This window comes from Microcebus murinus, chromosome 1 (assembly GCF_040939455.1).
Source record: "Microcebus murinus isolate Inina chromosome 1, M.murinus_Inina_mat1.0, whole genome shotgun sequence".
Classification (NCBI taxonomy): Eukaryota; Metazoa; Chordata; class Mammalia; order Primates; family Cheirogaleidae; genus Microcebus; species Microcebus murinus.
The window spans coordinates 119304070-119331192 of record NC_134104.1 but is presented as its reverse complement, the minus strand read 5'-3'; the positions used below and the strand labels follow the sequence as shown (position 1 = coordinate 119331192).

General features: G+C 44.1%; 1 protein-coding gene across 1 annotated transcript; it reads left to right on the top strand.

The window, feature by feature from the left end:
- Window positions 1–224: 224 nt before the first annotated feature.
- On the top strand, window positions 225–27123 carry IL20RB (interleukin 20 receptor subunit beta). The gene is made up of 7 exons (XM_012787755.2): window positions 225–1990; window positions 8916–9042; window positions 10562–10752; window positions 15013–15137; window positions 17219–17369; window positions 20082–20224; window positions 25350–27123. Exons 1-7 carry the CDS (start codon window positions 1951–1953, stop codon window positions 25458–25460), a joined length of 888 nt encoding a protein of 295 aa, XP_012643209.1. The 5' UTR covers window positions 225–1950; the 3' UTR covers window positions 25461–27123.

The window sequence follows — 27123 nt, the reverse complement described above, 5'->3', positions numbered from 1 at the left end:
ACCTATTTCTTTTTTCCCCTGTATCTCCCCATTTCTTTTTTCTTGCCCTACTCTGTAAATGTATGTCTTCTTCAGGGGCACATCCACAGCCTTCCTGAATCTACATATGCTTCTTGGATGGTCTCACCCAGTGGTCTCAGCTACCACTGAAATGCTGGAGGTAGGGGAGATGATAGCATACCCTTGACACCCATCAACTTCAGACAAAGATTATTTACATGCTGGAGACTCTTGTCCATATAAGCATCTCAAATTCAATTGTATCAAGCTGAACACATGCAACCTTTTTCTGCACCACCCCCAGTCCTGACTCCACCCCACCCTCTATTATTTCAGTTGAGGTGCTGCTATCCACCCAATCAATTACCCAAACCCAGAACCTGAAAGTCATGTTTGGCTGCTCTTCCCATACCCTCAGTACAGTGCCCTGTACTGTTTTCTCCACCCTAGTCAAAACTTTTTTAAAAGAAAGCTCAAAGCACAAATGCAGAGAATGACATGATCAGATTTGAGCTTTCTACCCTTACTTTGACCTTCATTGCTCTCAGGATAAATTCGAAGGTCCTCAACAAGGCTCAAGGCTCAAGTCCTCCTCAAAGCTCCCTGGAGTCCTGTTTCTGTCTGCTGTTGAGCCCCATTTCTTGCCACTTCAACCTTGCTCTCCAGTTACACCTAACTTTTTGTGATTTCCTGAACACACTATGCCTGGCTGATTTTTTTCAGATTTTAATACTCAGCCCCAGAGTCACCTCCTTCAGGAAGCCTTCTGTGATCCTATAGGCTGGGATATATATTCACATGGTTCATGTTTTGCCTTAATGCTCCTATATTCCCTTATGAATATTTCTGTCACTTTGTTTTTAGTATTGATTTATGATTATTCCCATGTCCATCTTTTCCACTAGATGGGAAGTCCTTGCTGAGGGAATACACTATTGAATTCCCAGGATCTAGCCTATAATAGGCCCCTCAGTGAATGTTGCTTGAATGAATAAATAAATGACTAACTTTCCCAAGCTTATGTTACAAATAAGTTCTGAAAGTGGAACGAAAATATGTTGTACTCTGAAACTCATGTTCATTCTGCTTACTGTATTTGCATCACAGGGTAGTTAAGAGTCCTTAAAGAGCTGATTTTTTTTTTCTTTATATGTACATAAAGAGCTGAATTTTAAGGGGCTAAACCTCCCTATCATAAAATTTTCCTTCCAATTTTTAAAATTAGTTTTAATTTTTTAGTAATATATTCACATGGTTCAGCAATCAGTATAAAAAATTGTCAAATTTTTTCCCAATTCTTACTCCTTTTGCCCCAAGATAACCAGCCTTGTTTCTTATATCTCCTTTCAGATTTTCTTTTTGCCAATGCATGCAGATATAAACATTCTTTTTCACCTCCTTTTAGAAAGGTATTGAAATTTTTTTTAACTTCTCTACTTTTTCTTAAGTGAGTATATGCTAACAAAAAGAGCTAACCAGTACCCAGCTTGAATGAATTCACAGAAGGATACTTGGAAGAAGACAGCTATTTAATAAGGCCGGAGGGCGATAATCCTGCCTGCTCACTGGCCTCTACGGACATCCCGGGCCTGCAGGAGAGAGCCTGTGATGCAAGTATCTCCACTAAGCAGATTCTCAAGCTCCCTAGAGTTACCTTTTCTCTGGAACTTTTCCAGGCCACTCCCCCTGATGCAATATCTAGGTTTGGGCAGAAAGGAGGGTGCTGCAGAGCCCGCCCTTTCTGAGCTTTCTGGGCCGTCTCTGGCTTCTAAACCATTTTCAGGCTTCACTGTGACTCAGACCTCAGCTCCAACATATGCGTTCCGAAGCAAGGTGGCTGAGATGGGCAGAGTGCTTCATTCTGGAAGGAAATTATGTTCCAGGTCAAACTGAGTCTACCAAACACAGACCTTCACAGTGGTTCTAAAAGAAATCTGGACAAGTCTTATCATGTGGTTTTTCTACGCCTTAATTCCATGTTTGCTCACAGGTAAGTAGGAATTAGAATACAACATTCAATAATTTGGGCCTTGAATATAGGCTAAGAAGGTGAAAAATGCTTTCTCAGAGTTTGGGTTGAAATATCTGTATAGAACATCTTATGTCTATTTTATGAAAGGTTTCTCACCTAAACCTTCATCCCCACATTGCAAAGGAAAGAAAAGGCCTTCTTTCTTTCTTCTCACCTCCACAGAACACTCTAGAGAGATAAATCATCAAAATAGTCTAAAGGTTAGCAGAGCTCCATGCATTTTGTTATTTATCTCAGTATCTAGTTTTAAAGGGTACAACATAGTTCTGTCAGTCTTTCCGTGTGTGCCTTGGAGATGTTAACTGTACGGACAGATTAAAGGGAAACAAAGATTCTAACAAAGTACACATGAATAAAAAGATAATGTGTGGACTTTATATTGGGTACAAGACTCATAAACAATTGGATTTCTCTCCTGGTCATTGCTGAAAAGGTACTTCATAGCATTTAAAAAAATATTTGGTTTGGGGCATTTTCCTTGCCAGTAAGATTACGTAATTTTCTCTTCCTCACTTCTGGTTGCATGTACCTACCTGCTTTATTGTTCCAAAGTTGCAGCTGCTTAGTCTTTGATGTTTGTTCATGTCAAATCACATTTAAGAGAAATTTTAAATTTGAATACTCTGATATCAGGCACTTTGCATTCTCAGTGTCAATGAGAGCCTTAAGTACTTTCTGGTTTTTTTGTTTTTGTTTCCACAGAACTAATTATTTTAGTTTTAATCAGGCAACAAATCAGTGCTAAGTCTATTTGTAAATGTGTAGAACTGGCTTAAACATCAGATATATGATCTTCCTTCCTAGCTCAAAAACCTTCACAGCACCCAACTGCTCAGCACATGGTGTCCAAATTCTGCTGTGTGTTTCTCATGATCCGGCAAATTCAGGCCTCATCCTATTTTGTTTATTCAACCCTATTTCTCACTACTCCTTGAAAGCAAATATAGACTGTAGGCAGCTGCTGTCTTCACGGTCGGCATATTATACCTTCATTTCCTCCTCCTGGCCTTTATTGTAATAATTTCCCATCAGAAGCACCATCTCCACTTCCTTTCCCTATCCCAAGCGTATGCTCCCATCATCATTCCAAATGGGTCCTTTTTCCTACGTCCCTTTCCAAGACCTCTCTCTCTCCTTTGACCCCGTATATGCTAGCTTCAATGGAATACTTCTCTTTTCAGCACTGGTCTGAGGGCAGGGCATCTTTCTTAGTATCCCTACAGCCCCTAGCATAGGCTAAGCTTGCTGCTTGTTTGGTTAGTTAGTTGTTTGGTTGTTTAGCTGTTGGGACAAAAAAGTTGACAAGGAAATATTCCTCCAGTAAGCCAAAGGGAAGAGATGGAAGACCAAATGAGAAGAGGAAAGACCAGCATTTTTTAACTTGACATTTTCTTCAATGAGTTCAGTCTTTTCAGTCTTTTCTTAAAAACTCCTGTTTCAAAAAGACTTGGAGGTGAGTGTGCTCTTCTGACACTTCTAAACTTACACAGAGAAAAACAAACAAAAAGCAGTGGTGAAAATCACTTGGATATTGGAGCAGCCAGAAAGACCTGTGTGTGAGTTTCGGCTCTATAACTTACCAACTCGGGGACTAGATCATATAACTTCTAGTTTCTTTATCTGTGAAATGGTCATACTAGCCACCTTGAGATAGGGAGGACTTAAATAAGATGATGTAAACAAAATCATTTTGAAAACCTCAACATGCCCCTACCCCCAAATGTTAGTTATTATTAATATTATCTGTTGGTTATACAAACAGATGGTGGTGTCAGCAGATAGTTGCTTTTGCTAAGGTTGCCTTTATGCAATTTCCTCTGGCATAAGTAGGTGCCTGTGATGAATTCTGCAAATTCTAAATAAACTTCTATTAGATACTAGATCAGTGGACAGATGGATAGAGTTGTTGCATTCTTTCATAGAAATCATTTGTCTTGCCCTGTCCCTTCCAAATGTAGTGTGTGATTCAGGAAACTGATTCCTGCTGCCAATAATAATAACAATAACAACAATGACAATCACATCTACCATTTCTGAGTGCACACTGTGCCCTAGGTCTGCAAATATGTTCTCTTGACTTCTCACGTCAATCCTGCAAGATAGGTGTTTTTATTCCTATTGTAAACATTAGTAACAGAGACTAAGAGAGATTCAGTTATTTGTCCAAGTATATATTAATACATCTAGTTAAGTGGGAGAATTGGGATTTGACTCCAGCTTGGTGGGCCCCAGAGCCTGTGCTCTTTATACTGCTCTGCAGAAGAAGCTGAGACATTGAAAGAGGCCAGGAAAAGGGAGGAGGGATGAAGTAAAGGAAATAAAGATGGTACTGCCTTTCATGACACATTTGTTTTAAAAAACTGTTGGATGTAAGGTGGTAGAAGAAGATCCAGATGTGGGGAGTTGATGTCAGACCCAGTGGGGTCCTTCTAGGGAAGAGATACAAAGATTTCTGCCTGCAAGTTTGCCCGAAGCCTTTGTGATGGGTAGCCTTCATGCTGCCTCCCTTGTACTGACTCAAGATTTTAGGAAATAGGTGTTTAGCAACAAAAGGCTCTAATTGAAGATGGATGAGGGATTAGGAAAAAAGAAGTCAGGCCTAGGCTAATTGCCCTAAGGGAGCCGAGACTTGGTTCACTTGTTCAATTTTCATTCATTTAGCATTTCTGAGCACCTTTTATGTACCGGTTCTGGTCTGGGTATTGATTAGATATGCAAAAAAGAGTCCCTTGCCTTCATGGAATGTAAGAGCCTGCTGGGAAATACTCTGAAGTCTTTTGCATTTGGGAATTTAACATAGTTGTAACTATTCTTTAGACCCTAGAAGTAAGGTCTAGATCAGTGGCTCCCATTCTCAAGTGCACATTGGAATCATCTGGAGAAATTTTAAAAACATAAATGCTGGGACTTTAGAGCTTGAGGTCTGGAATTAATCTAAGGTGCTGCCTGATACTGAGATTTTTTTAAACTCCCTGAGTGGGGCTCCTTAGAGACATGGTTGATTCCAGGGCTGGGCAGGAAAAATGCAAGATGAGACAAGAGCGTTTTGTGGTTAAGTAGTAATGAAGTGCTTAAAAAGGGACAGAAGACTAAGTGCAACATAGTACCTTGGATTGGATCCTGAAATGGAAAAAAAGACCTAGTGGAAAAACTGGTGAAATCCAAATAAAGTGTGGAATTTAGTTAATAGCAATGTACTAATGTTGGTTTCTTAGTTTTGGTGTATTTTGGTGGTTTTTTTTTTTAACTTGTCACTGGCTTGAAGCTTAAGTTTCTTACTTTTGACAAGTGTGTCATAGTCACATAAGATATTAGCATTAGGAGAAGCTGGGTGAAGGGTATACAGAAACTCTGTGCACATGTCTTTACAATTTTTCTAAACATCTAAAATTATTCCAAAAAAAATCTATTAATAAAATAATATGAAAAAAGGGGATGGGAGCAAGCTAAAAGGACACAAGCATTAACCTGAAGGAATTCTCATGGGACAAAGTTGGAACAATTTGAGTAGCAAAATGAATAACAATAGTGTTAGACTTTTACCAAGAATAAAATAAATATCCATGAGTCTATGCTGATATAAATAATTGAATAAATAAATAAATAGTAAAGAAGGAATAGCTCTTCCTTACAGAAGAATTCAATTAAGTAAAAAAATCATTATTAGAACATCACAGCAATAATTGTTATGAGAAATATCCACCAATAGATGTTAAAATTAATGGGTGAAAGTTTGAGGAGAAGCAGGATGTTTGCATAGTCTCAAAATGTCTCCCCCAAAGTATTTTGTTAACTATAAAGGAGAAAATGGTAGCTTTATAGCAGAGACAGTGCCTTAACCAAGTGATCGAGGTGATTAGCGTCACCAGTAATAACACATATTGACGTCACTTGCTCCCTGGGAATACATGGCAAAAACGTATAACCTCAATCAAAGCATAGGAAAACATCAGACAAAACCAAACTGAGAAATATTCCACAAAACAGCTGACCAGGACTCTTCAAAAGTGTCAAGGTCATAAAAGACAAAGACAAATTGAGAACAGATTGGAGGAGACAGACTAGATCTGAAAACTAAATGTGGAATCCTGGGGAAAAAAAGAGCACTAGGGGAAAACCTGGTGAAATTTGAATAAACACTGAAGCTTAATGTTATTGTATCACTATTAATACCTTACTTTTCATATTTGTACTATGGTTTGTAGCTATGAACAGCTGACAAAGGACATATGACAGCTCTTTGTATTATTTGACAGAGCTCCTATAAGTCTGAAATTATTTCAAAATACAACTCATCTGTTCACCATTTCACTGGACTAACTTCAGGGTATGGACAGGACTGTGTTCCTTCTGGGGGCTTTCCTTGTCATTCCTAGCTTCCAATGGCCACCCATGTTCCTTGCTCATGGCCTCCCTTCCATGGTATGGATGTACCACAGTTTGTTTAACCATTCACTTGTTAAAGGACATCTGGGCCTATTCCAGTTTGGCTATGAGCATCCATGTGTAGGTCTTTTGTGACATCAATTTTCACTTCTCTGGGACAAATGCCCAAGAATGCAATTACTAGATCATATAGTGACTACATGTTTTACAAGAAACTGTCAGACTATTTTCCAAAGCAAATGTAACATTTTACATTCCTACCAATAAGGTAGGTGAACCCTTTGCCAATGCCACACAGTCTTAATTATTGAAGGTCTTGGAATTTGGTAGATTGATTCCTTTCACTTTATTTATTTATTTATTTATTTTTCAAAATTGTTAGTTACTCTAGTTCCTTTGACTTTTCTTATAACATTTAGAAAAAGCCAATCTATACTATTAAAAAACCTTACTGGGATTTTGATAGAAATTGCCTTAAACCTATATATCAATTTGGGGGAGAATTGTCATCTTATTTATGTTGAATCTTCCAACCCATGAAAACGTATGTCTCTCCATTTATTTATATCTTATTTACTTTCTTTCAACATTATGGAGTTTTCCTAATACAAATCCTGGATATATTTTGTTAGATTTATACCTGTGTGTTTTTTAATGATTATAATTTTCATTTATGTGTATATGTTTATTGCTGGCATATAGAAATGCAATTAATGTTTATGTTTATATTGTATTCTGTGAACTTGCTGAACTCACTAGTTTTAGAAGTTTTGCTTTTTGTATTAGTAGATTACATGGATCTTCTACATAGCCTATCATGTCCTCTGAATATAGGGGTAATTTTATTAATCTGTGCTTCTTTTGCTTGCCTTGTTACAGTGACTAGAACTTTCAGTACTGTGTTGAGTAAGAGTGGTGACTCTTGCCTATTCCTGATCTTAGTGGGGAAGCGTTCAGTCTTTCACCCTTAAGTAAGATGTTAGCCATAGCTTTTTGTAGATGGTCTTTATTGAGATAACTCCCTGATGCTCTTAAGTTAAAAAGAGGTTTTTCTTGTTGTTGTTGTTGCTTTTAATAATGAATGAATGTTGGGTTTTATAAATCCTTTTTCTGTGTCAATTGATATGATTTATGATTTTTCTTTTAATGGTGGATAACATTAGTTGATTTTTGAATGTTGAGCCAACCTTGCATACCTGGAACAAATCTCACCTAATCATAGTGTATAATTCTTTTTATACACTATTGGATTTGGATTGCTAATATTTTGTTGAAGATTTTTGTATTGAAGTTCATACTATTGGTCTGTAGTTTATATATTTATAAGATGTGTGTGTGTGTGTGTGTGTGTGTGTGTGTGTGTGTGTGTGTAGTCTTTGTCTGATTTTGGCATCAGGATAACACTAGCCTCTAAAGTAAGTTGAAAAGTTTTCTTTCCTTTTCTATGTTTTGCAAGAGATTGTGTAAAGTTGGTGTTAATTGTTGTTTAAATGTCTAATAGCATTCTCTAGTGAAACAATATGGGCCTGGAGATTTCATTTCTGAGAGCTTTAAAATTATATAATTAAATTATATTAATGAATGAATGAATTCTATTAATATGTAATTTAATCATGTAATTTAACTAACTAGTTACATAAAATCTGGCTTTATATTTGTATAGCTTTATATTCCCCAAATAGCTGACTAGAAAAATGTCTTTTGCTTACTAGAGGATGGGTGTCAGAGGGGACCAGTTCCTGCCTTCCCAGGCCACCTCACCCCCAGCTGGCCCTTTTCCTTTCTAGCCCTTGCGTGACTTCAAGGTTAGGGTGGGGATGTCAGGAAACCTCCCATGTGGGTGCCCCAGGTGTTTCCTCACAGTGCAGGCACTGGATGCTGAGGGGGAGATGGAGGCATGTCACCAGGGTCCTACATTAGAGAAGAGGCAGGAGAACCAGGCAGGACATCCCCAGCAGGCCCCCAACTGCTCGTGGTCACAGGGTGGCAGGAGCCTGCATGGACTTGCCATGCAGGAGTGGGAGGGTCAGGTTTATGCAACTTGCTTAAGGTCACATAGTAAATGGCAGAGTCAGAGTCAAAGCCTGGATCTAGGCTAATCTGACATAAGAGTTATAAATACATTTTTTAAAAAAGAGTCATAAATAATGTGCCTCAGTTTTCTCATTTGTACAACAGAGAAACTAATAGTCTTTACCTCCCACTGTGGCCTTGAGGATTAAATGAGAGAATCATGTAACAATCTAGGACATGGCCCAGATAGAACATGGTAAGTGCTCGATAAATATTAGTCACTGTTAATATTAATATGTCATTTTATCACCAAAGGTACAATAACAATGATGATAGCACAAGTTTAGCATTAACACAATATGATGAAATTAGAGTTGTTCCTAGTTCATAAACACATGAGGCCTTTCATTATACACCAATTTGAAGCTGTGCATTCCCCCACTACAAGCCCACCTGTCAGCCTGTCTATCTGCCTTGATCCCAGGTGCAGTGGCCATTCTACCTGCCCCTCAGAACCTCTCTGTACATTCAACCAACATGAAGCATCTCTTGATATGGAGCCCAGTGATCATACCTGGAGAAACAGTATACTATTCTGTTGAGTACCAGGGGTGAGTTGTTTTATTTTTTAAGTTTTTCTCCCTTAGATGTCAGTTGGTTCCTGAAAGCACAGCCCTTCCTCCTCAGCTCAAGGAGGCTTTGTGAGTCCAGGGATAGCTTACCTCCGGTGATCTGCCTCCTCAGTCTGCATGGGCATTGAGAAAATTGAAGAAGCAAGGGAAACTGCCCTGTGGATTTGACAATGGACTCTGTGGGAACACAAATGTGTATGAGCACATTGTGGTGGAGCTTCTTGTCAGCAGTGAGTCACCAGCTGTCTAATGACTTTGACTCTGACTGGAGATGGATAAATCCTTGGGGACTCAGAGCCTTTGGGGGTTGGGAGACCCCAGTTTTCTTGACAAGGTACTTATAGATAGGTGCTAAAACAAACTGACCCTAAAGTTCAGCTGGCCGTGGGGCCAAGGAAGCTCTAGTTTTCTACAGGTGTCCGGATGCTTGCAGCTATGAGGAGTGACAGGGGCACCAATATATGCTCAATATATTTCATTAACAATGTCTACAAACAACAGCTACATGTGTAGACATTCTTCTAGGCTCAGGGATACATTTGACAAGGTTTCTGGATATTAGGACCTTACATCTAGAGTAGGAGACAGACAGTAAATATACTAGGTCTGCATTCTCCAATGTGGTAGCCATTAGCTATAGGTGGCTATTTTAATTTAAATTAATTAGGTTAAATTAAATTAAAATGTCTGTCTCCCAGTCCTACTAGTCACATTTGAGGTGCTCAATAGCCACACATGGCTAGTGGCTACCATATTGAACACCACCAATCTGTGAACATTTTCGTCATCACGGGAAGTTTTCTATGGCTCTAGGAAATTTCAGATAGTGATCGGTGCTAGGAGGAAGCTAAAAGGCTGATGCAATAGAGAATTGACTCTGTGGCTCCTTTACATTGGGTGGTCAGGGAAAGCCTCTCTGATAAGGTGATATTTATACCATATCTGAAGGACAGGAGGAGGCAGCAGGGTAGAGCATTTGGGACAGTGTGAACAGCTCACAGAGGTCCTAAGGCAAAAAGAGCTCAGCATTTTGGAGGAATGACCAGTGTGGCGAGAACATCATGCTTAGGAGAGGGCTAGGAGTCTAGCGATCAGGCTAGGAATCTTATAGGCCATGGGGAAGAATTTGGACTCCATTCTAAGTGCTATAGGAAGCCATTAGGAGAGAAGCATCATGATCTGCTGAGTGAAGAATGGCAGGTGTGCAGGCTGGGAGGCCACAGAAAGGCAAGGGATGATGGTGGCTAAGATTAGGGTGGTGACTGGGGAGATGGAGAGATCTGGACTGTTTGGGGTTTATGCCTCCTCCTCTGGCGAGAAAAGGAGTAAGGGAGAACGGATGGTTGGTGAGGGAGAGAGTGGAGTAACCGGGGTGTGGAGAAAATGCTTATTTTGCTGACCCATAAAAAGTAGGAGAATGAAGGCAGTTACTGGCAACCATCACTGAGCCTGGGTCAAAGGGGCTGGTGTGACTCTGTGCCTTTCTCTCCTCGGCCAGGGAGTACGAGAGCCTGTACACGAGCCACGTCTGGATCCCCAGCAGCTGGTGCTCACTCATGGAGGAGCCTGAGTGTGACGTCACGGATGACATCACGGCCACGGTGCCATACAACCTCCGTGTCAGGGCCACACTGGGTTCACAGAGCTCAGCCTGGAGCACCCTGACACAACCCTTCAATAGAAACTCAAGTAAGGCACTTCTCTCCTTGTTCCCCAGTAGACTCTCCTTTAGAATCCATGTTCAGCTAGACTTTTGGGACTCTTTTTAGCATCAAAATCATCTTGCAAAGCCAGAGTGTTGTGAACACAAACAACCTTCACTGGTACATTTGAAAAATGGCCAACTGCTTCCCATGTGCTGTCTCTCTCATGCCCTTTGACTTGGGAAGTCATTCCTGGCTGTCTCTGTCGGGGTTCACAGGCAGTGGGGATGCTGACTGTGGGGACCTTGAAGGAAAGCTGCTCTGGAAGTGGGGAGATGGCACCAGGACTTCTACCCTGATTGTGCCTCCATAAATCTAATACTGTCTGCCATTTGGTACCTCATTAACCCCATAGTCACTGCCTGTGGGAGCAGCTTCATTGTGGGAAAGGATCTATACACTTAACAGAGCCACCAGAAACAGTGGCCCCTCTATGGGAAATAAATAACTCTTCTGTTGCAATGGTACCTGAAAAAAGATTGAGAGAGAAGTAGGAGAAGAATCCAGGTAGATGGCCAAGTATGGCTGAGTGCAGGCAATGGCCAGTGTGTAAAAGGACATGTGTTTTGGGGGAACAGCAGAGGCAAGGGCTGGCGGGGCAGCATCGGGTCATGTGAAGAGGAGCTTTGACATGAAGCTTGATAAAATCAGTAGAGGGGAGCCATGAAAGAGGAGAGGGTCTAGACCAGGTTCATCTTCCAGAACAATCACTCTGGCTACTGTGTGGAAAGTGAACTGGAGCAGGGCAGGGGAGGAGCGAGGAGGGGCTGTAACTTTCTTGCTGAGCTAAGGTGGGTTCTGATCCCAGGAGTGGGGGAGGGGACGAGGAGGAGAAATAAACCCAAGGAGACAAGACAGAGTTAGAAAGGACAGAGCTTGGGGATTGCTTGTTGGGGAATGGAGAGGGGAGAGAGAATGATGGTGCCCAGCTTCTGACTGGGGTTCGTGAGCATGCCAGCCCAGGCAGAGAATCCAGGGGGACCAAGTGGTCTTGAGGAATGGAGACATCTCTGGCTTCGTGGTCTTTGAGATTGAGGTTTCTGTAAGATATTGTATCACAGATGTCTGACTGGCAGCTGGAAACCAGGTCCAGGGCTCAGAGAGGTCACAGCCAGATACACCACACACAGTTAATAGCTAAAGGCTTGGGAGTGGATGAGATTGTGTAGGGATAAAATATGGGGACAAATAAAGGACAGGGTCCTGGGAAACCTCGGGCTTTAAAATGTAGTTGGAGGGAAGGGCACCACGGGGGCTGGGCAGTTAGAGGGTCATAGAGGGGAGAATAGAACAGCTCCTGGGAAGCTCCTGAAAAAGTGACTTTATGGAAGGGAGGAGGTGACCATGTGGCCACTGGGGTGGAGGACTGCATAGAAGTGGGAAGGAGCAAGGCAGCTCCTCCTCTGAGACAGGCATAGGCCAGTGACCAGTTTGGAGCTCTAGGAAAGAAAAGGGAAGGCCTTTGTTGGCCTCTGTTATCTTCATGTGGCAGGAGCCCCTCTGCTGTGAGAGAGGGCAGAGGAAGGTGTGGGGCAGCACTTCCTGCACTGGATGAATCAAAGGTAGCCGAGGAGTATATGGTATTCAGTAGAAATCAAGAGGGTTGGAAGATGGGAGAGCCCAAACTGAAAGAGACTGTGGAAGGTGAAGACAGCTTTGAAGGGGAAGTGGGCCCTGTGGATCAGACAGACGTGGTTCAAATCCCAGCTCAGCTACTTGACAGCTGAGTCCCTGCCTCCACATCTGTAAGAGGGCCAGCAGTTTGCCTCACTGGGTGGTTGTGGAGGCTGCGTGAGATGCAGTGTGTAAATGCTCAGTGCAGAGCTGCCCTAGCGTAGCACTCAGCTATCGATGGTGTCATTACTGTTGTAGCCCTAGGGATGCCCAGAGTTGAGAGCCAGAGTGCAGAGCAGGGAAGGGGTGGGGCAGGAATAGGACTGTCGGGATGGGATACCAGTAGGAATTTTGGTGCAGAAGGTGGGCACCTCTGCCCAGGGCTCCTTCCCAGGCACCAGGAGGATTTGATTGAAGTGGCAGGATGACAGTGCCAGGTGCTGGGGGAGGCTAAGGGGTACAGGGAGGCACTGCAGCTCTGCCCCTGTCTGCAGTGCCCAGGCAGCTCCCTGCACTACCAGGCCCTGGGAGCACAGGGCTCCAGCCAAGACCGTCGCTGGGGGTTGGCAGCTGTTGCTAGAAGGCAGGCACGGGTCAGATCGAGATAAGGGAGTGCCTATAAAACTATGTGGGTGGGGGCGTGCAGTAATAACTTGTGCTTAGAAGGCCAGTGTAAACAGGAAAAGGGCTTGCTGCAGGGGGAGTGGAGGAGCATGAGTCTCTGTACTCGCACCAGAAGGTAGAGATGTGGCCCTGTGTGATCTCGGCGAATGGGCTGGGATAGCATCGTGACCTCTTAAGGGTATTAATTCTGTCCTCTTCCATTTGAAAAAGGCCACTCTGACTTCTCCCCAGGCATGTGAAAAATCTTGTTTTAAGGCTCTCCTGAAAAGGATCTCCTACTCTTAAAGGGAAACCTTGTTGTAAGCAGAGGTTTTTCACCTGGACTACATTTGAGTCCTAGGGGAGCTTTAGAACCACTTACATCTGGGGCCCATGCCCAGAGTCTGATTTAAATGATCTGTGTGCATCCTGTTCACTGGGAGCTTAAAATTCTCCCCAAGTTATTCTCATGTACAGCCAGGGTTGAGATCCACCACTGTAGAGGCTGAACACCCCATATGGGGGAGGGTAGAAGTGTAGAAAGACATGGGCTCAAATTCTGGCCATTAACTATTTGACTCTACGCATGTCACTTAACCCCTCTGTACAACCGGAACAGTATTTACCTTTTTAAGCTTCCTGGGTGGATTAAATGAGATAAATATGCAGATTGCAGAGGACAGAGGCTCCTGCCCCACCACTGTCAAACAATTCTCTGAAATGAAACTTCAGGTCTTTTTCTGTGATTCTATTCTTAATAAAGATGGAGATCAGAGGACCCAGTTCTAATCATGTCTGACTTAAAAGTGTAGGAGTCATTACCTCTTTCCTCTGGGAAGTGTTTCAGAGGTAGTGCTCGTGGTGCCACGTGGTCACATGAAGCCTCCGGACTGGGCATATTTTGCACGGTTGGCTCTGGCTCCCAAGTCCTCCTGTTCCCCACCAGGCTCCAGTGACCGGGTAGACACTCTTCCCTGATGAGCCAGGTGAGGGGGAAGTGCTTTGCTCTTGGAAAACTCCCTCCAGGAACTGCTTTTCTTCTGAGTGTCCACTGACCCTAGTGTGGAGGATTTAGCCCAGAGCACACCCCACCAAACTTCCCAAGCCAAGCCCTTCTGGCCCCACAGCGTCTGGGGCTGAGAGACAAGCGTGGCTCCATCACCAGCAGCCAGGGAGCAGAGACTGCCTGTGCGGGCCCTTCTGTTCTTGGCCTGCTAAGGCAAATTATCTACAGGGGTGCCGGCCTCTCTATTTGGAACCCAGCAACATGAAAGATGATGTTTGTGCCCATGCTGTAATTTCTTGATCATCAGAATTTATAAAAAGCCTCTGACTTGCCAACATCCCTTTGTCAAGATATGAGATGAAGGAATCTTGGGCTGAAAATAGACTGGCCAACCCATTCACAGGCTGCTGATCTGCTGCTGTTTGAAAATCATCAGAAGCCAGTACACGCCACTGATCTGTGTGAGCTGTGGGGAGGCACATGCCCCCCACATATGTGTTCATTCCTCAGGGGCAAAGACTGGGCCTGACTGTGCTCAGTGTAGACCTGAGCTCGCATAGGTATTTGGCAAAAATTGAGAAACAGCATCTGCTCACTGAGGTGAGCCAAAGTGAGGAGCAATTTCTGCTGAAAAAGAGTGGTGGAAGGGAGGGGCATCGATCATAAACTTTTAAAAGGGAAAGAGATAATGTTTACTTGAGTATTTAATTACTTTTCTTTTATATGTGTGCCTCCTGGAGAAGGAACAGAGGACTTTATTATAGTTAAGGGATTTTTTAAAAAGGAGAATCGTAAGCATTTGTTGTTTATCATTCATTCATTCATTATTCAAAAAGCATTTACAGAGCACCTGCTGAGTACAAGAGAGTATTCATGTACATGTTTTTCCAAGTGCTGTGAAGATATGACTCTCTCCCTGTCCCAGGGGGGCTGGCATATTTCCACCTATGACACTGTCATTGTGTCCCAGGAAATCAGTCCTATTTGGGGCTGGCTTTGACTCTCCCCTTGTCTTGCCAACAGCCATCCTCACCCCACCTGGGATGGAGCTCACCAAGGATGGCTTCCACCTGGTCATTGAGCTGGAAGACCTGGGGCCCCAGTTTGAGTTCCTCGTGGCCTACTGGAAGAGGGAGGCTGGTGCTAAGGTGAGGCTTCCTGCTTTGGCCTTTGGGTCAGCTTTTGGGAGGGAGGCAAGGATCTCTGAGGGTGAGCAAGGGAATCCAGCCCCTGCAGTGCTCACTGGGAGGCCTGAGAGTAAGCAGTCCGGGGTGAAGTGTGCAAAAGGAGATGAGAGTATGCCGCCCATCCCATCGGCCTCTTCTTCAAAGGAATGCGTTGGTCCATCCCAGGCCTTGGCTGGGAGCCTTTTCAGGTCAGATCTGCTGAAGCGCGGGGCCTAAACTCCTTGCCCTAATCTCTAACCTAGTTGGACCCACAACACCTTTCCAATGCATTTTTCTCCCTCATCAGCTGGTCTCCTCAGCCACTTAGGGGCAGCAGGTCAGGGTGTTCCAGATCGACTGGATAATTTCAAAAGCAGATGAGGCTGGTACAAAGCTCTTGAGGGTGTGTGTCTTGGCAAGGTGCAGGAGTGGGGGCAGGGAGCCAGGATCTGGCTCATGAATAAACGTGTCTAATTACGAGCGAATAGGCCGTGCAGAAGGCCTAGATGGGGTGCTGCCTCTGACTGTGGGAAGATTGCTGCAGTCTGGGGTGGGGGGGGGAGGCCAGTACTTAGAGGGAAGGGTCAAACAAGCGGTGGCGACAGAAGGGGTGGAGCTCGAGCAGGACCGAGGGGACCCTGGGACCTGTGGAGCCCCTGTCCAACCTGATATGGTGACAACCTATAGGCCCACCCCAGTCAGCACAGTGAAAAATAGGCTTTATCATAAGAATTAATGTGGGGCAATAAGGGGCTGTCACAGAATCTATGCATGGAGCTGGCCCAGGGCCAGGTACGGTACAGCCTCCCCTTCCCAGGGCCCCTGGTCTGTGGAGTCCTTGCTTCCCTCTGGCGGGCCCTCCCTGTCACATGCTTTCTGTGGCCTTCTCCCAGCTTACCCCAGGCCCCAGTCCCTCCCCACTCCTTCCTACAGGTGCCTATGATACGCCTCCCCAAGCCGCTGAGGCTTTCTCGTGTCCTCTGTCCTTTGTCCCTACCTCTAGCTCTAGGTACTCAGGTTTCCCAAGACCAAATCCTTAGAAGAGCAATCTGATGGGTTTTGCTCATTTTATCAAGCCAATCTTTAGGGGTCACAGGTGGCCAGCTGGCCCCTGATGAGACCCATCTCAGGATGGGGCACCCCGTGTAGAACAGGGCACATTTCCTGCCACCCATTCAACAGGGGTCGTAGGTTGAGTAGCTTCCCCTGAAAGGTGGTGTGGGCAGGTGGGGCGGGCAAGAGTGCTGGGCCCTAGTATTACCATGCCAGCTCAGGGCCCCCTGGCAGGACGTGGCACTGCCAGCCGAGCAGATGGAGTGGTGTGGGGGACAGGGCAGGGCCTGGGCAGGAGGAAGAAGGCAGCTCCCTCGCATTCGTTGGGATGGAGCCCACTCCCCACCCTTGGTAACTGGCAGGGCTGGTGCTGAGAGAAGAATATGTACCCTGAGTCATCTGGGCTGGGTCCAGACAAGCCTCCGCAGGCTCAGAGGCAGAGCATAGGCCTCAGGGAGGGGGTGGAGGTGGAGGGGTGAACAGATGGGTGGTCAGATGGGTGGATGGATGGACAAGTGAGGAGGTACTGCCTGCCAGCTCCCATGCTCCCTGCACTGACCCCCGGCAGCCGCGGCCATGCCAAGCCCCACTCAGTCACATTTCCAACCTTCAGGTCTCTGCCCAAATGTTATCCTATCAGAGAGGCTTTTCTAACCACCCTGTTTAAAATAGTGCTTCCTTCTCACATCTACCTCTTTGCTCTGCTTTTTCTTCACAGCCCTTATTACCACCTGCCATGTGTTTATATCATTGTCTGTCTTTCTCCATGTGAGCTCGATGAGAGCAGCGACTTTGTCTGTTTTGTTCAATGCTATGTCCCTCTGCCTACGACAGTGTAGTAAGTGCTTAATAAATATGAATAAATGAATGAGTGAGTGAATGAATGTGTGCATAAATGAGAGGGAACATTCTATATGCATTCTGGAAAGGAGGTATCTGTAGCTTTCCTCCCCTGGCTCTTCCAGTCCTGCTGTCTTCAGGGAGTAACTGTGTTTTCTGGTCTCCCAAAGGAACATGTCAAAACCGTGAGCAGTGGGGGCATTCCACTGCACCTGGTAACCATGGAGCCGGGGGCTGCATACTGTGTGAAGGCTCAGACTTTCGTGAAGGCCATTGGGAGGCACAGCGCCTTCAGCCAGGCAGAGTGTGTTGAGGTTCAAGGTAAGGACAGCCTCCCTGTCCCCTGGAGCCCTGCATGGGTGACGGCCCTTCTGGCACATGCGTGGATGCCCGCTGGGTATTTTGGTTCCGAGTTTTCCCTTGATTTCACTGACCCGACCCCAGGCTGGGTGGACTAGCGTAGTGAGAGTGTGCACGTCATTCTAATTCCCTAGAGGCAGGAGTCCACCCCAGGGCTGGGTGGAGTTACTCGAGCAGCTGGCTGGAACACTTTCCCCCTTAAAGCTTCCTGGGCGCGGGGCCAGATGTTGCAAGACTGGTTTACCAGATGGTCACTGCCTGTGAATCAGAGGGGCTGCAGCAGAAGTGGACCTTGTAAGGAGGCACCACATTGTGTAAGGCCACAGCTTCTTTTATCTGGAAGGGTCCTTTTGGAAAGGCTACATAATCCTCTTGTTCGGCTCAATTTTTCCCCCTGAATATTTTATGGCATAAAAACCTATAATGTTTAGAACATTTTGAAAAGCAAAACCAAACAAATCTCTATATCCCATGATCCTGCCATTCAAACACCACTACATTTTAGTGGTGTAGAACATTATTGTGTAGAACATTTTAGTCTTTTTAAAAAGACTAATTATTATCTTGAATATGTAGTACATTTATATGGTTCTAAAAATGTAAGATACACATAGAAATTCTCTTTTTCACTCCTCTTCCCCATCTATATAATTCCTACACTCTCTCCCATAGGCATTAGCTTCTTGTATATCCTTCTGAAGACTTTTTAATGAATATACAAGTAAATGAGAATGTATTTATATCTATTGCCCTTTTTTTAGCATAAATCGTAGCATACTTTAGGCACTGTTCTGAATCGTGTCTTTTTCACTTTATATATTTTGTAGATTTTTCCATATTGATAAAGACATTCCTTTATCCTTTTTTTATAGCTACATAGTAGTCCATTGTGTGAATATATAATAACCAATTTAACTAGTACCATATTGATAAGCATTTAGATTTTTTCCCCAAAATATTTTGCTATTATAGCCAATGCATGAATTAATTTCCTTGTGTACAGATCATTTTGGGGTGTTGTATATATTTGAAGGATAAATTCATGGAAGTATTGTTGCTTGGTCAAAGGCATACACATCTGAATTTTGATCACTGTTTCCAAATTGCCCTCCAAGGAGTGTTGTCCTTCAGTCATTGCCCATGTGTAGGCACATGCTGTAGTCATACATACATACTTTGTGACCACTCTTTTACAAATATCATATCCATAACATTTTCCATGCAGATTTCCTGATTAACATTTTGTACTATTAATGCTTTTGAAAATCATATAAGTCAAGTATATTTAATAATCCAGACAACACAGAAGTATATAAAGTAAAAGGTAAATGTGCTCTGTTCTCTCCCACATCATTCAGGGGGTTTTCTTTGGCAAGTTTGGCATTTAATCTTCTAGTCGCTGCTTGTGTGATACCAATGCACACACAAATGAGACTAGACTGTACCTACTGTTCTGTCCCTGGCTTGTCTTCACTTAGAAGTGTACTTTGAACATCTTCTCATGTCCTTTTCATATGGATCTACCTTGTTTCTTAAAAAGATGCATAGTGAGCCAATCTGTGGATGTCCCAATACATGTAATCAGTTATGAGGCTGCTGCTCTAGTCCAGATGTTGCCAAGAACTGACTTATGCATATAATTGTTTCCTTCCTTGGAATTATTTTTTTGGAATTAAAATCACAGGAGTGGGTGAAAGGGTATGAACATTTGTGTATTGATGTATGCTAGCAAAATATTTTCCAAAAGCCCTGAAACAATGTGTAATGCCCTCAGTCACACGTGTAAGTTCACCAGCTTCTCCACAGCCTCGTTGGCTGAGCAACCCTTCACTCTTTGGGGAAGCTGCCCAGCCCAGAGGCTAAATGAGTTGCTTGAGGTTGCATAGAAGAGAGAGATGAGAAAATAACTCGTCCCCTCTTCTGCATCTCCAGATGCTCAGATCTGGCCCTTTCTGCTACATTTATTTGGTAAAATAACCTTGGTCTTTGGAGCCAGGTGGCCCTATCTATGTGATCTTGGGTAAGTCATGCAACCATTCTGAGCATAGAATCCTTTTTATATTAATAGAAGCAGGGATATTCACACTTGGGAAGTTGTGAAAAACAAGTGACTACATGTCCAGCCCTTAGCATAGTGCAGGAAGGAGCCAGTAGCTCTAGCACACATAACAGAGGCCTGATAAATCATAGTCACTATGTGACTGCTCTCTGAACTTAGTATTTCCTCCATAATATGAATCAATGCAAAGAGCAAATTGCGAAACGCTTTGTTTTAGTTACCGCCCAGCACTGCTCTGCGCTGTTCTCTTTCGGCACCTCCCCCTCATCCTGCCGGGGCCTGGCACTCTGCCTTCCTCCTGGCAGCGGTGCCAAGGTACGTGCTAACATGACTAGTGGCTTAACATATCATGCTCCTCCCTTCCCCTTCCCCAGAAAAAGATTTTAATCTTCCCTGGAGCTTTCTGGAAGCCATGCCTTAATCTGGATTCTAGAAAAATGGTTTTACTGGTGGTATTCTGATTTTAGTCACCAGGGCAAATATCAAACTCAGGATGTTGGTATCTGCATCTTGGCCGATGTGCAGAGCCAATTCTAGGAAACTGGAGGAAGCCCAGATTGGGGATTTTGTCTTCACCGCTGTTTGTAAGCCTGTTCCTATCTTTCTGTTTCCAGGAGAGGTCCTTCCCCTGGCGCTGGCCCTGTTTGCATTTGTTGGCTTCATGCTGATCCTCGTGGCCGTGCCGCTCTCCATCTGGAAAACGGGCCAGCTGCTCCGGTACTCCTGTTGCCCTGCGGTGGTCCTCCCAGACACCTTGGTAAGAGTGCTCTTTTTTCCTTCCAGAATGACACTGACCAGACGTAGGTTGGGCTTTAGTTGGGCATAGGCACATATTTCGTGGGATTAGAGGTATTTGCACAGAGAGAGGAGAAGGGTACTTATAGGGCTTCCTGTCTAACCAGAGGGACTGGGAGAGACCTCCCTTCTCCTGGGCATGGTGACTCCCTGAGGCAGGCCACCTCTGCTTTTCCCAGGACCTGGCACAGCCAAGAGGACAGAGGTGTTGCCCAGCCCAGGATGCTCAGTGCTTCAGGAGTCATGCACAGTTCTACCCTTCCTGCCTAGCATTCTTGGCCCCTTCCCACAATTGTAACAACAACTATACCCAATAACATGTCCCAACACAACATAGTTGATTTGCATGCCAAAGCCTCATTGTTCGCAGGGCGAGGAACATGTGCGTGAACATGAGAGGCGTGGATTTTGCTTTGCCTTTGTTGGGGCGGGGTGGGGTGAGAGGGCAGCAGTCTGGGCCTTCATAGTGACTACCTGGGGTTAGTGGTGCCCACCTGTATCCCAGCTCCTCACAAGCCTAGGATTCTTTTTTTATTCCTGAGGACATTGGACCACGGGTCTGAGACTCTCCAGCGGGGAGGGGCGCTGTGTGCCCATGCCGCGGTGGTAGAAAGAGAAAAGCAGGCCTCCAGCAGCTCCCCCAATGGCCCATCTAGCTCCCTCCCCAGATGTCTTCTCCCACAATAACCATAATCTTTAATGTTGTTCCCCTATGTGAAATGTGCCCTTTTTCTCTTCCTGCTTTTAAATTACCATCGGTTTTCAGCAGTTTAACTATATATAACATGCCTATAGGTGTGGTTGGCTTTATCATTATCTTACTTGTAGTTTATTGAACTTCTTTAATCTGTAAATTTATATTTTTCACCATAATTTGGGAAAATTTCAGCCATATTTCTTCAGATATTTTTTCTGTTCCATTCTCTTCTCTCCTTTTGCAACTCCAATTTCATGTATGTTAGATCTTTAGATGTTGTCCCCACCAATCCTTGAGGCCTCCTTTATTTTTATAAAAAACATTTTTTCCTTCTCTATTCTTCAGATTAGATAATTTTATTAACCTATCTTCTTGTTCACTGACTATTCTGTTATCACCAGTCTGATTTTAGGCACATCCAGTGAATTTGTTTTTAAATTTCAGATATCGTATTTTTCAATTCTATAATTTTCATTTCATTCTTTTTTAATAGTAAATATTCTATGCTGAGATTTTTTTCATTTCCTCATTTATTATGAGAATACTTTCCTATATGTCCTTGAGCATAATTATAATATCTTTGTCTGCTACTTTAAAATCTTCGCTAATTTCACCAGGTGGGTCATCTTAAGGTTGGCATCTACTGATTGTTGTTTATTTGGTATAGGCCACATTTGCCTGTTTTTTTAGATATGTAGTGATTTTGGATTATATTCTGGATGGTTTCAACAACATGCTGTAGAGATTTTGTTCCTCTTTTATGTTCCTCTGAAAACTATTGATTGTTTTCTTTGTTTGTTTAAGTAAGCATTTAACTTGGAAGAATGCAGATTTCAAACTTTGGTCTCCAATGCAGTAACCAGTTGTTATCTATTAGACTTTTTAGTCTTCTTGGACTGGTTGGAGTTTTCCCCATACCTGTTCAGAGGTCAGTCAGTGATTTGGGGAGAATTTTTGTACAGAATTTGTATCTCTCCCTTTCTGGCGCTCTCCTTTGTAGGATTTCTCCCCTCACTTTCTAACTTCTGTGTTTGCACCAGTCTCTGTTTTTCAGTTCTTTAAGCCAGTAAGACTTCCACTGTTCATGGCGCCAAGTGGAACCTGCCCTCAGGCAAGGAGATGTAAAAAAATGGGAAACTCACTCAGTGACGTTCCTTTCTTCCAATTGGCAACTCTTGGTTGCTCTATGGTGATTCACAGAATCTGGTTTTATATTTTGGTCAGTTTTAAACGTTCTTATCTGGGGAGGGTTGATCTGATTGGTGTTCTTCTGCCAAAAGTAGAAGTAGAAACCTACAATAAAAGAGGAATTCCCTGAACGAATCCCAAATGGTGACAATGGTAGGGGAGAATTCCTGGCTGAGGCAAGTCACTGGCACTCCTTTTCCACATGTGGTGAGAAGTTCAGCCTTCCTCAGCTGGGCACCACCAGTGGGTCACTCGTGGTTTCTCTCTCAACTCGGTAGCCCACGCTCACCCTCTACTCACAGGCCATCACGTTCCTAACACTCTCCCTCATTTGTCCTCTGCTGGTCCTATATGCAGAGGCCCAGCAGAGTTTTCCTTCCTACCTCAAGATCAGGAGTTTGAAGACCTTCCCAAGACCTAGAGCCTTCTTGGTAAGGAACAGAGTGAAAAAACAAGAAAAGAACCATGTAAAGGGTCAATTACTTATAGGATTTCAGGTACACAGGAAGAGTCCTCAACTGGTAAGATCTCCTAGGGATCCTGATGCATTAAGAGCCACACTCTGAAATTAGCTTTTGGTGAAAACCAAATAGCTTAGATGAAACCAGAGACAAGAAGATTCTTTGACAGTCTGACCAATTTCATCCAGGGCAGATGGATACCACTACTACTGACTACCTTTGGCTTTTCTGTTCTCCTTTACCATCATTCTGATGTCTGTTCCTATGTAAATTCCTTTCCATATGGATATTAACTTTTTTCTGTTTTCGCTCCAAGATTTTTGAAGTGGACAAATTCTCTGAGTCTATGCATTTCCCCACAGTGCTCTGTGAGAAGTAGATCATAGTGTCGCTAAATCCCAAACGCATTCTGGAGCTGTGCACCACTACTGTCATCTCCCTTCTCTCAGACATCATTTTATTTTATTTTTTAGTAACCAGACATTGAACTGTCAGCCATAATTTTAGCATAGCCTTGCTGCATCTAACATTTGTGTTGCTTATAGATAATCCTCCAAACTATTAAAAAGTGATTTCCAGCCATCCTTGCAAAATGCACTCATCTTTCCAACTAAACCATGGAAAATTACCAATCAGAAATCCTTGACAATTCTTCAAAAAACCCTACTGAGTTTGTGTTTAATCTGTCTGTATGGATGAGACATTTCATGTCTACATCTAAAATTTTACAGTTGGTGATAGTTGCATTCTGAAATATGCCATTAAAAATTTCATTCCATTAAAACTGATATTACCAAGTAACAGTTTAAAGCAAAAATATACATGCAAGGAAAATTATATTAATTCTGCTCAGTATATATTCTTTTTAAAATAGAGTTTATTTTTCTTGTCTTTTATCGACAGTTGCTTCATGGGAATGGGGGTATTTGGTACTAAAGGGTCTCCCTTTCCTTTTTGTGACTCACTTTATTCTTTCTATTCTTGCTGTCATATTCCACTGTAATTTGGGTAGCAAGCATAAAAATGGGCCAAAGTTAGTAATTCTTCAATGGGCCATCCCAAGTATGACCTTGTGTACTTTATACGAAGTGGAGTTTGTGAGCTCAGATGCCTCTGGGGCCAGCCAAGTATCAGGAAAAAAAAAAGGGTGTGCAGTGCAATGAATGTAACTCAGTAGGGAGGGTGTGGGGGCCATGGCAAGCATGTTCTGTCTAAATGAGGCAGCTACTTCTCAGCTCTGGCAGGTTGCTACCAAGAAGGAATGTGAGCCAGTGCTGTCAGATCTCCTAGTTTTAAATGAGAAACCCAGAAATCCTGATTCATATGACAAATCTCCTGATTTTTAACTGTTGAGAACTAATTCAAATTTTTAAAAAGTTAGCTGAGCTTTGCTTGAAAGTTAGTTCTAACATGTGGGACCACAATTTTGTACCTTCTGAAATTACGCTGTTTCTTTTACTTTAATGTTCTAGAACTGTACTGTCCAATATACATTAGCCATTAGTCACATCTGACTATCAAGCACTTGATACTGCTACTAGATTTTAAAAATTGCATATGTGGTTCACATTGTATTCCTATTGGACAGTGCTGCTCTAGAATCTAAAAAATAATCGAGTATAACCAGTGTAGATTTAGGCAGCCAGTGTCCTGAGAATCTGATTGGTCCATAACCAGTGAATTGTTGGTGGGCTTCACACTAGCACCCCCACTTAGTGAGCCCTGCTTGCCTGTTGTCTTTTCCTGCTGCTATTTGCCTATGGACACCAAGACAAACAAGGATCAAGGGTGACTGGCTCAATGAAGCAGCTGTCTCCTGGAAGTGGGAGAAACCATTGTACCTACTTGTCTATGCCCATGCGCCACCCTTGGGAGTGACAATGGGAAGGGCCATGGAAGATAACTATAGAAGAACCTAGAGAATTTGGTGGAGGTGAGAAGGCTACAATAGGTGGGAGAATCCCTCCATAAGTTGACATTTGTGTGTTTACAACTAGTTATGATTATGTATTGGAGTTGCTGGGAGAAAAGGTGGCAGGAATATGAAATGTGAGTAGGGAAGAGGTTTATGGAGCACACCCTTTGGACTAGTCACTGTGCTAGGTGCTGTTTTCATAAAACATCTCAGACCAGGTCATTATTCTCAGAGCTCTCTGGTGCTTCAGGGTTAGAATTTTTTTTTTTTTTTTTTTAAACCATAATTACATTCTGGGCTTTTGTGGGGCAGGGTCCCAGAGCAGAGGGCCCTGGCCAAGGATGGCCCCAAGGGCACTGTAGGGCAGTGAACTAGGATATGATCTCAGCAAATGTTGGAAGCCCCTGATCTAGGGGTTGGAATTATTTTTGAGGTTTTTTGCTGCTTGGAAATTAATTAATCAGATCGGGTGTGGTGGCTCATGCCTGTAATCCTAGCACTTTGGGAGGCTGAGGCAGGATTGTTTGAGGTCAGGAGTTTGAGACCAGCCTGAGCAAGAGTGAGACCCTGTCTCTACAAAAAAATAGGAAAATCAGCCAGATGTGGTGGTGCATGCCTGTAGTCTCAGCTGCTTGGGAGGCTGAGGCAGGAGGATCACTTAAGCCCAGGAGTTTGAGGTTGCTGTGAGCTAGGCTGATGCCACTGCACTCACATGGGCAACAGAGTGAGACTCCATCTAAAAAAAAAATAATTAAATAGTTGGAATTTAATAATATTCTTTACTACTACTAGCATCTAATGATTATGAACAAAAATTATTTTTCAGAAAGTAACCAATTCACCCCAGAAGTTAATCAGCTGCAGAAAAGAAGAGGTGGATGCCTGTGCCATGACAGCTGTGCTGTCCTCTGAGGAACTCTTCAGGACCTGGATCTAGTGGGCTTCGGGAAGGGCCCGGGTGAAGCTGAGAATCTGGTCTGCATGACACAGGAACCACGAGGGGACAGGCTGTGTTTGTTTTCTTCCATGGACAAGGGACAGTAGAAGTAAGAAGACTCTGCTGTCTACAGAGGCAGAGTGGTTTGCCTGATGGAGCACTGACTTGGGGTCAGATGTGACCTCTAGACCTGGAGCTGCCATTTCCCTACCTGAGTGACTCTGGGGAAAGTGACTTTATCCCGCTAGTCCTCAGTTTTCTCATCTGTAATGGGAAAAGTAACTACATACCTGCTAAACACACACAGTTTCTCTCTCTCCAGCCATGCAAGTGCTAGGTGTATGTGTGTGTGTGTGGGGGGGAGGTATACCCACACACACCCCCAGTATTTGTGGGACTGTGAAACTGGTGACATTGAACAGTGTGACGGGTTCAGCTTTTCTGGAGAGCAGGGTACAAACGTGTGATTAAGAACTATCGTGGCCTCTCCACTAGTTGGCTTGGAAGTCCCATTTTCCCAGAGGAAACCTTGGAGAGGAAGGGAAGGGCAGAAGTAATGGTGTTGATTTCACCTCAAGCCAAACGCCTGTGCAGAAGTAAATGAAGGGCTCAGTAAGCTCTACAATAGGTGACCTGGACGGAGGTCACAGCACACTGAAAATGGAACATGCTCATGAAACACTAAATGTTGAGCGTGTGTGCACACTGAGGACAGCAGCAAAACGTACGTGTGCACTGAGATGAGAATGCAGAGAGATGTCTGTAACAAGTAGGACATTTGCTGTGCTCCTTTGGAGTTGCTAAAGGGCAGAAAGGGGCCACCTGGGTAATCTTTTTGGTTCCTGCCCAAAAGTGGTCTTCAAAGTTCTAGTGACATATCAACCTTGAGTCCAGAGAGGTCCCAAAGGATACCCATGGTCAGGAGGATGGGGGCAACCCCAGGTAGGGCCCGGGGCAGGGTGGAGCAGTCTCAGGCTTCTGCACAGCCCCTGGGAGTCCAGAACCAGGGGCTGCCTGGGGTGGGGCAGCCTCTGGCCGCATAAGGAACCCACTAAGGCAGCTGGCAAAACCCTACCTGGTCAGGGTGCTCCTGGGCCTTCCCTGGAGGCCCCACACCACAGGTAGGGTCCCTTGAGGATTCTCTTTACCTTGACTGCTTGCTCAGGGTATCCTCAAGCACCTTCCATTTGCTCATCTAGGACCTGCCTCAGGAAGACTCTGTCCACCCTCCCCCCAACCAGGTGGAGAGCCAACATCTGAGAAGGAACAGAGGGAGGAAGTTCCTTGAGGTGTGAAGGGCTTGATGAGCAAGGCCTGTGCCTTGCTTTGTAACACCCACTACACCCTCCTCCCCGCAGCTCTGGAGCCTCTGAGTTGGTCCATCTCCACCCCCACTTCCTGGGCCCCTTCCAGCCACCGCAGCGTCGGACAGTCTGACTGCTTCAACCAGGTGTTTCCCTCCTGCCAGATAGAGGCTCACAGCCCTATCTCCACCTGGTGGGGTCTCTCCAGGGTATGAGAGAGCTGAAGATCTTTTCGCTTGTATCATTTTGTATGCTTCTGTGTTGTTTGACTCTTTTATGAAGAGTGTGTGTTAATTTTATACTTGGCCTAAGCTGGAAACATATTTTCAGTTTGCAAAAATAAAGACCATGTTACTACA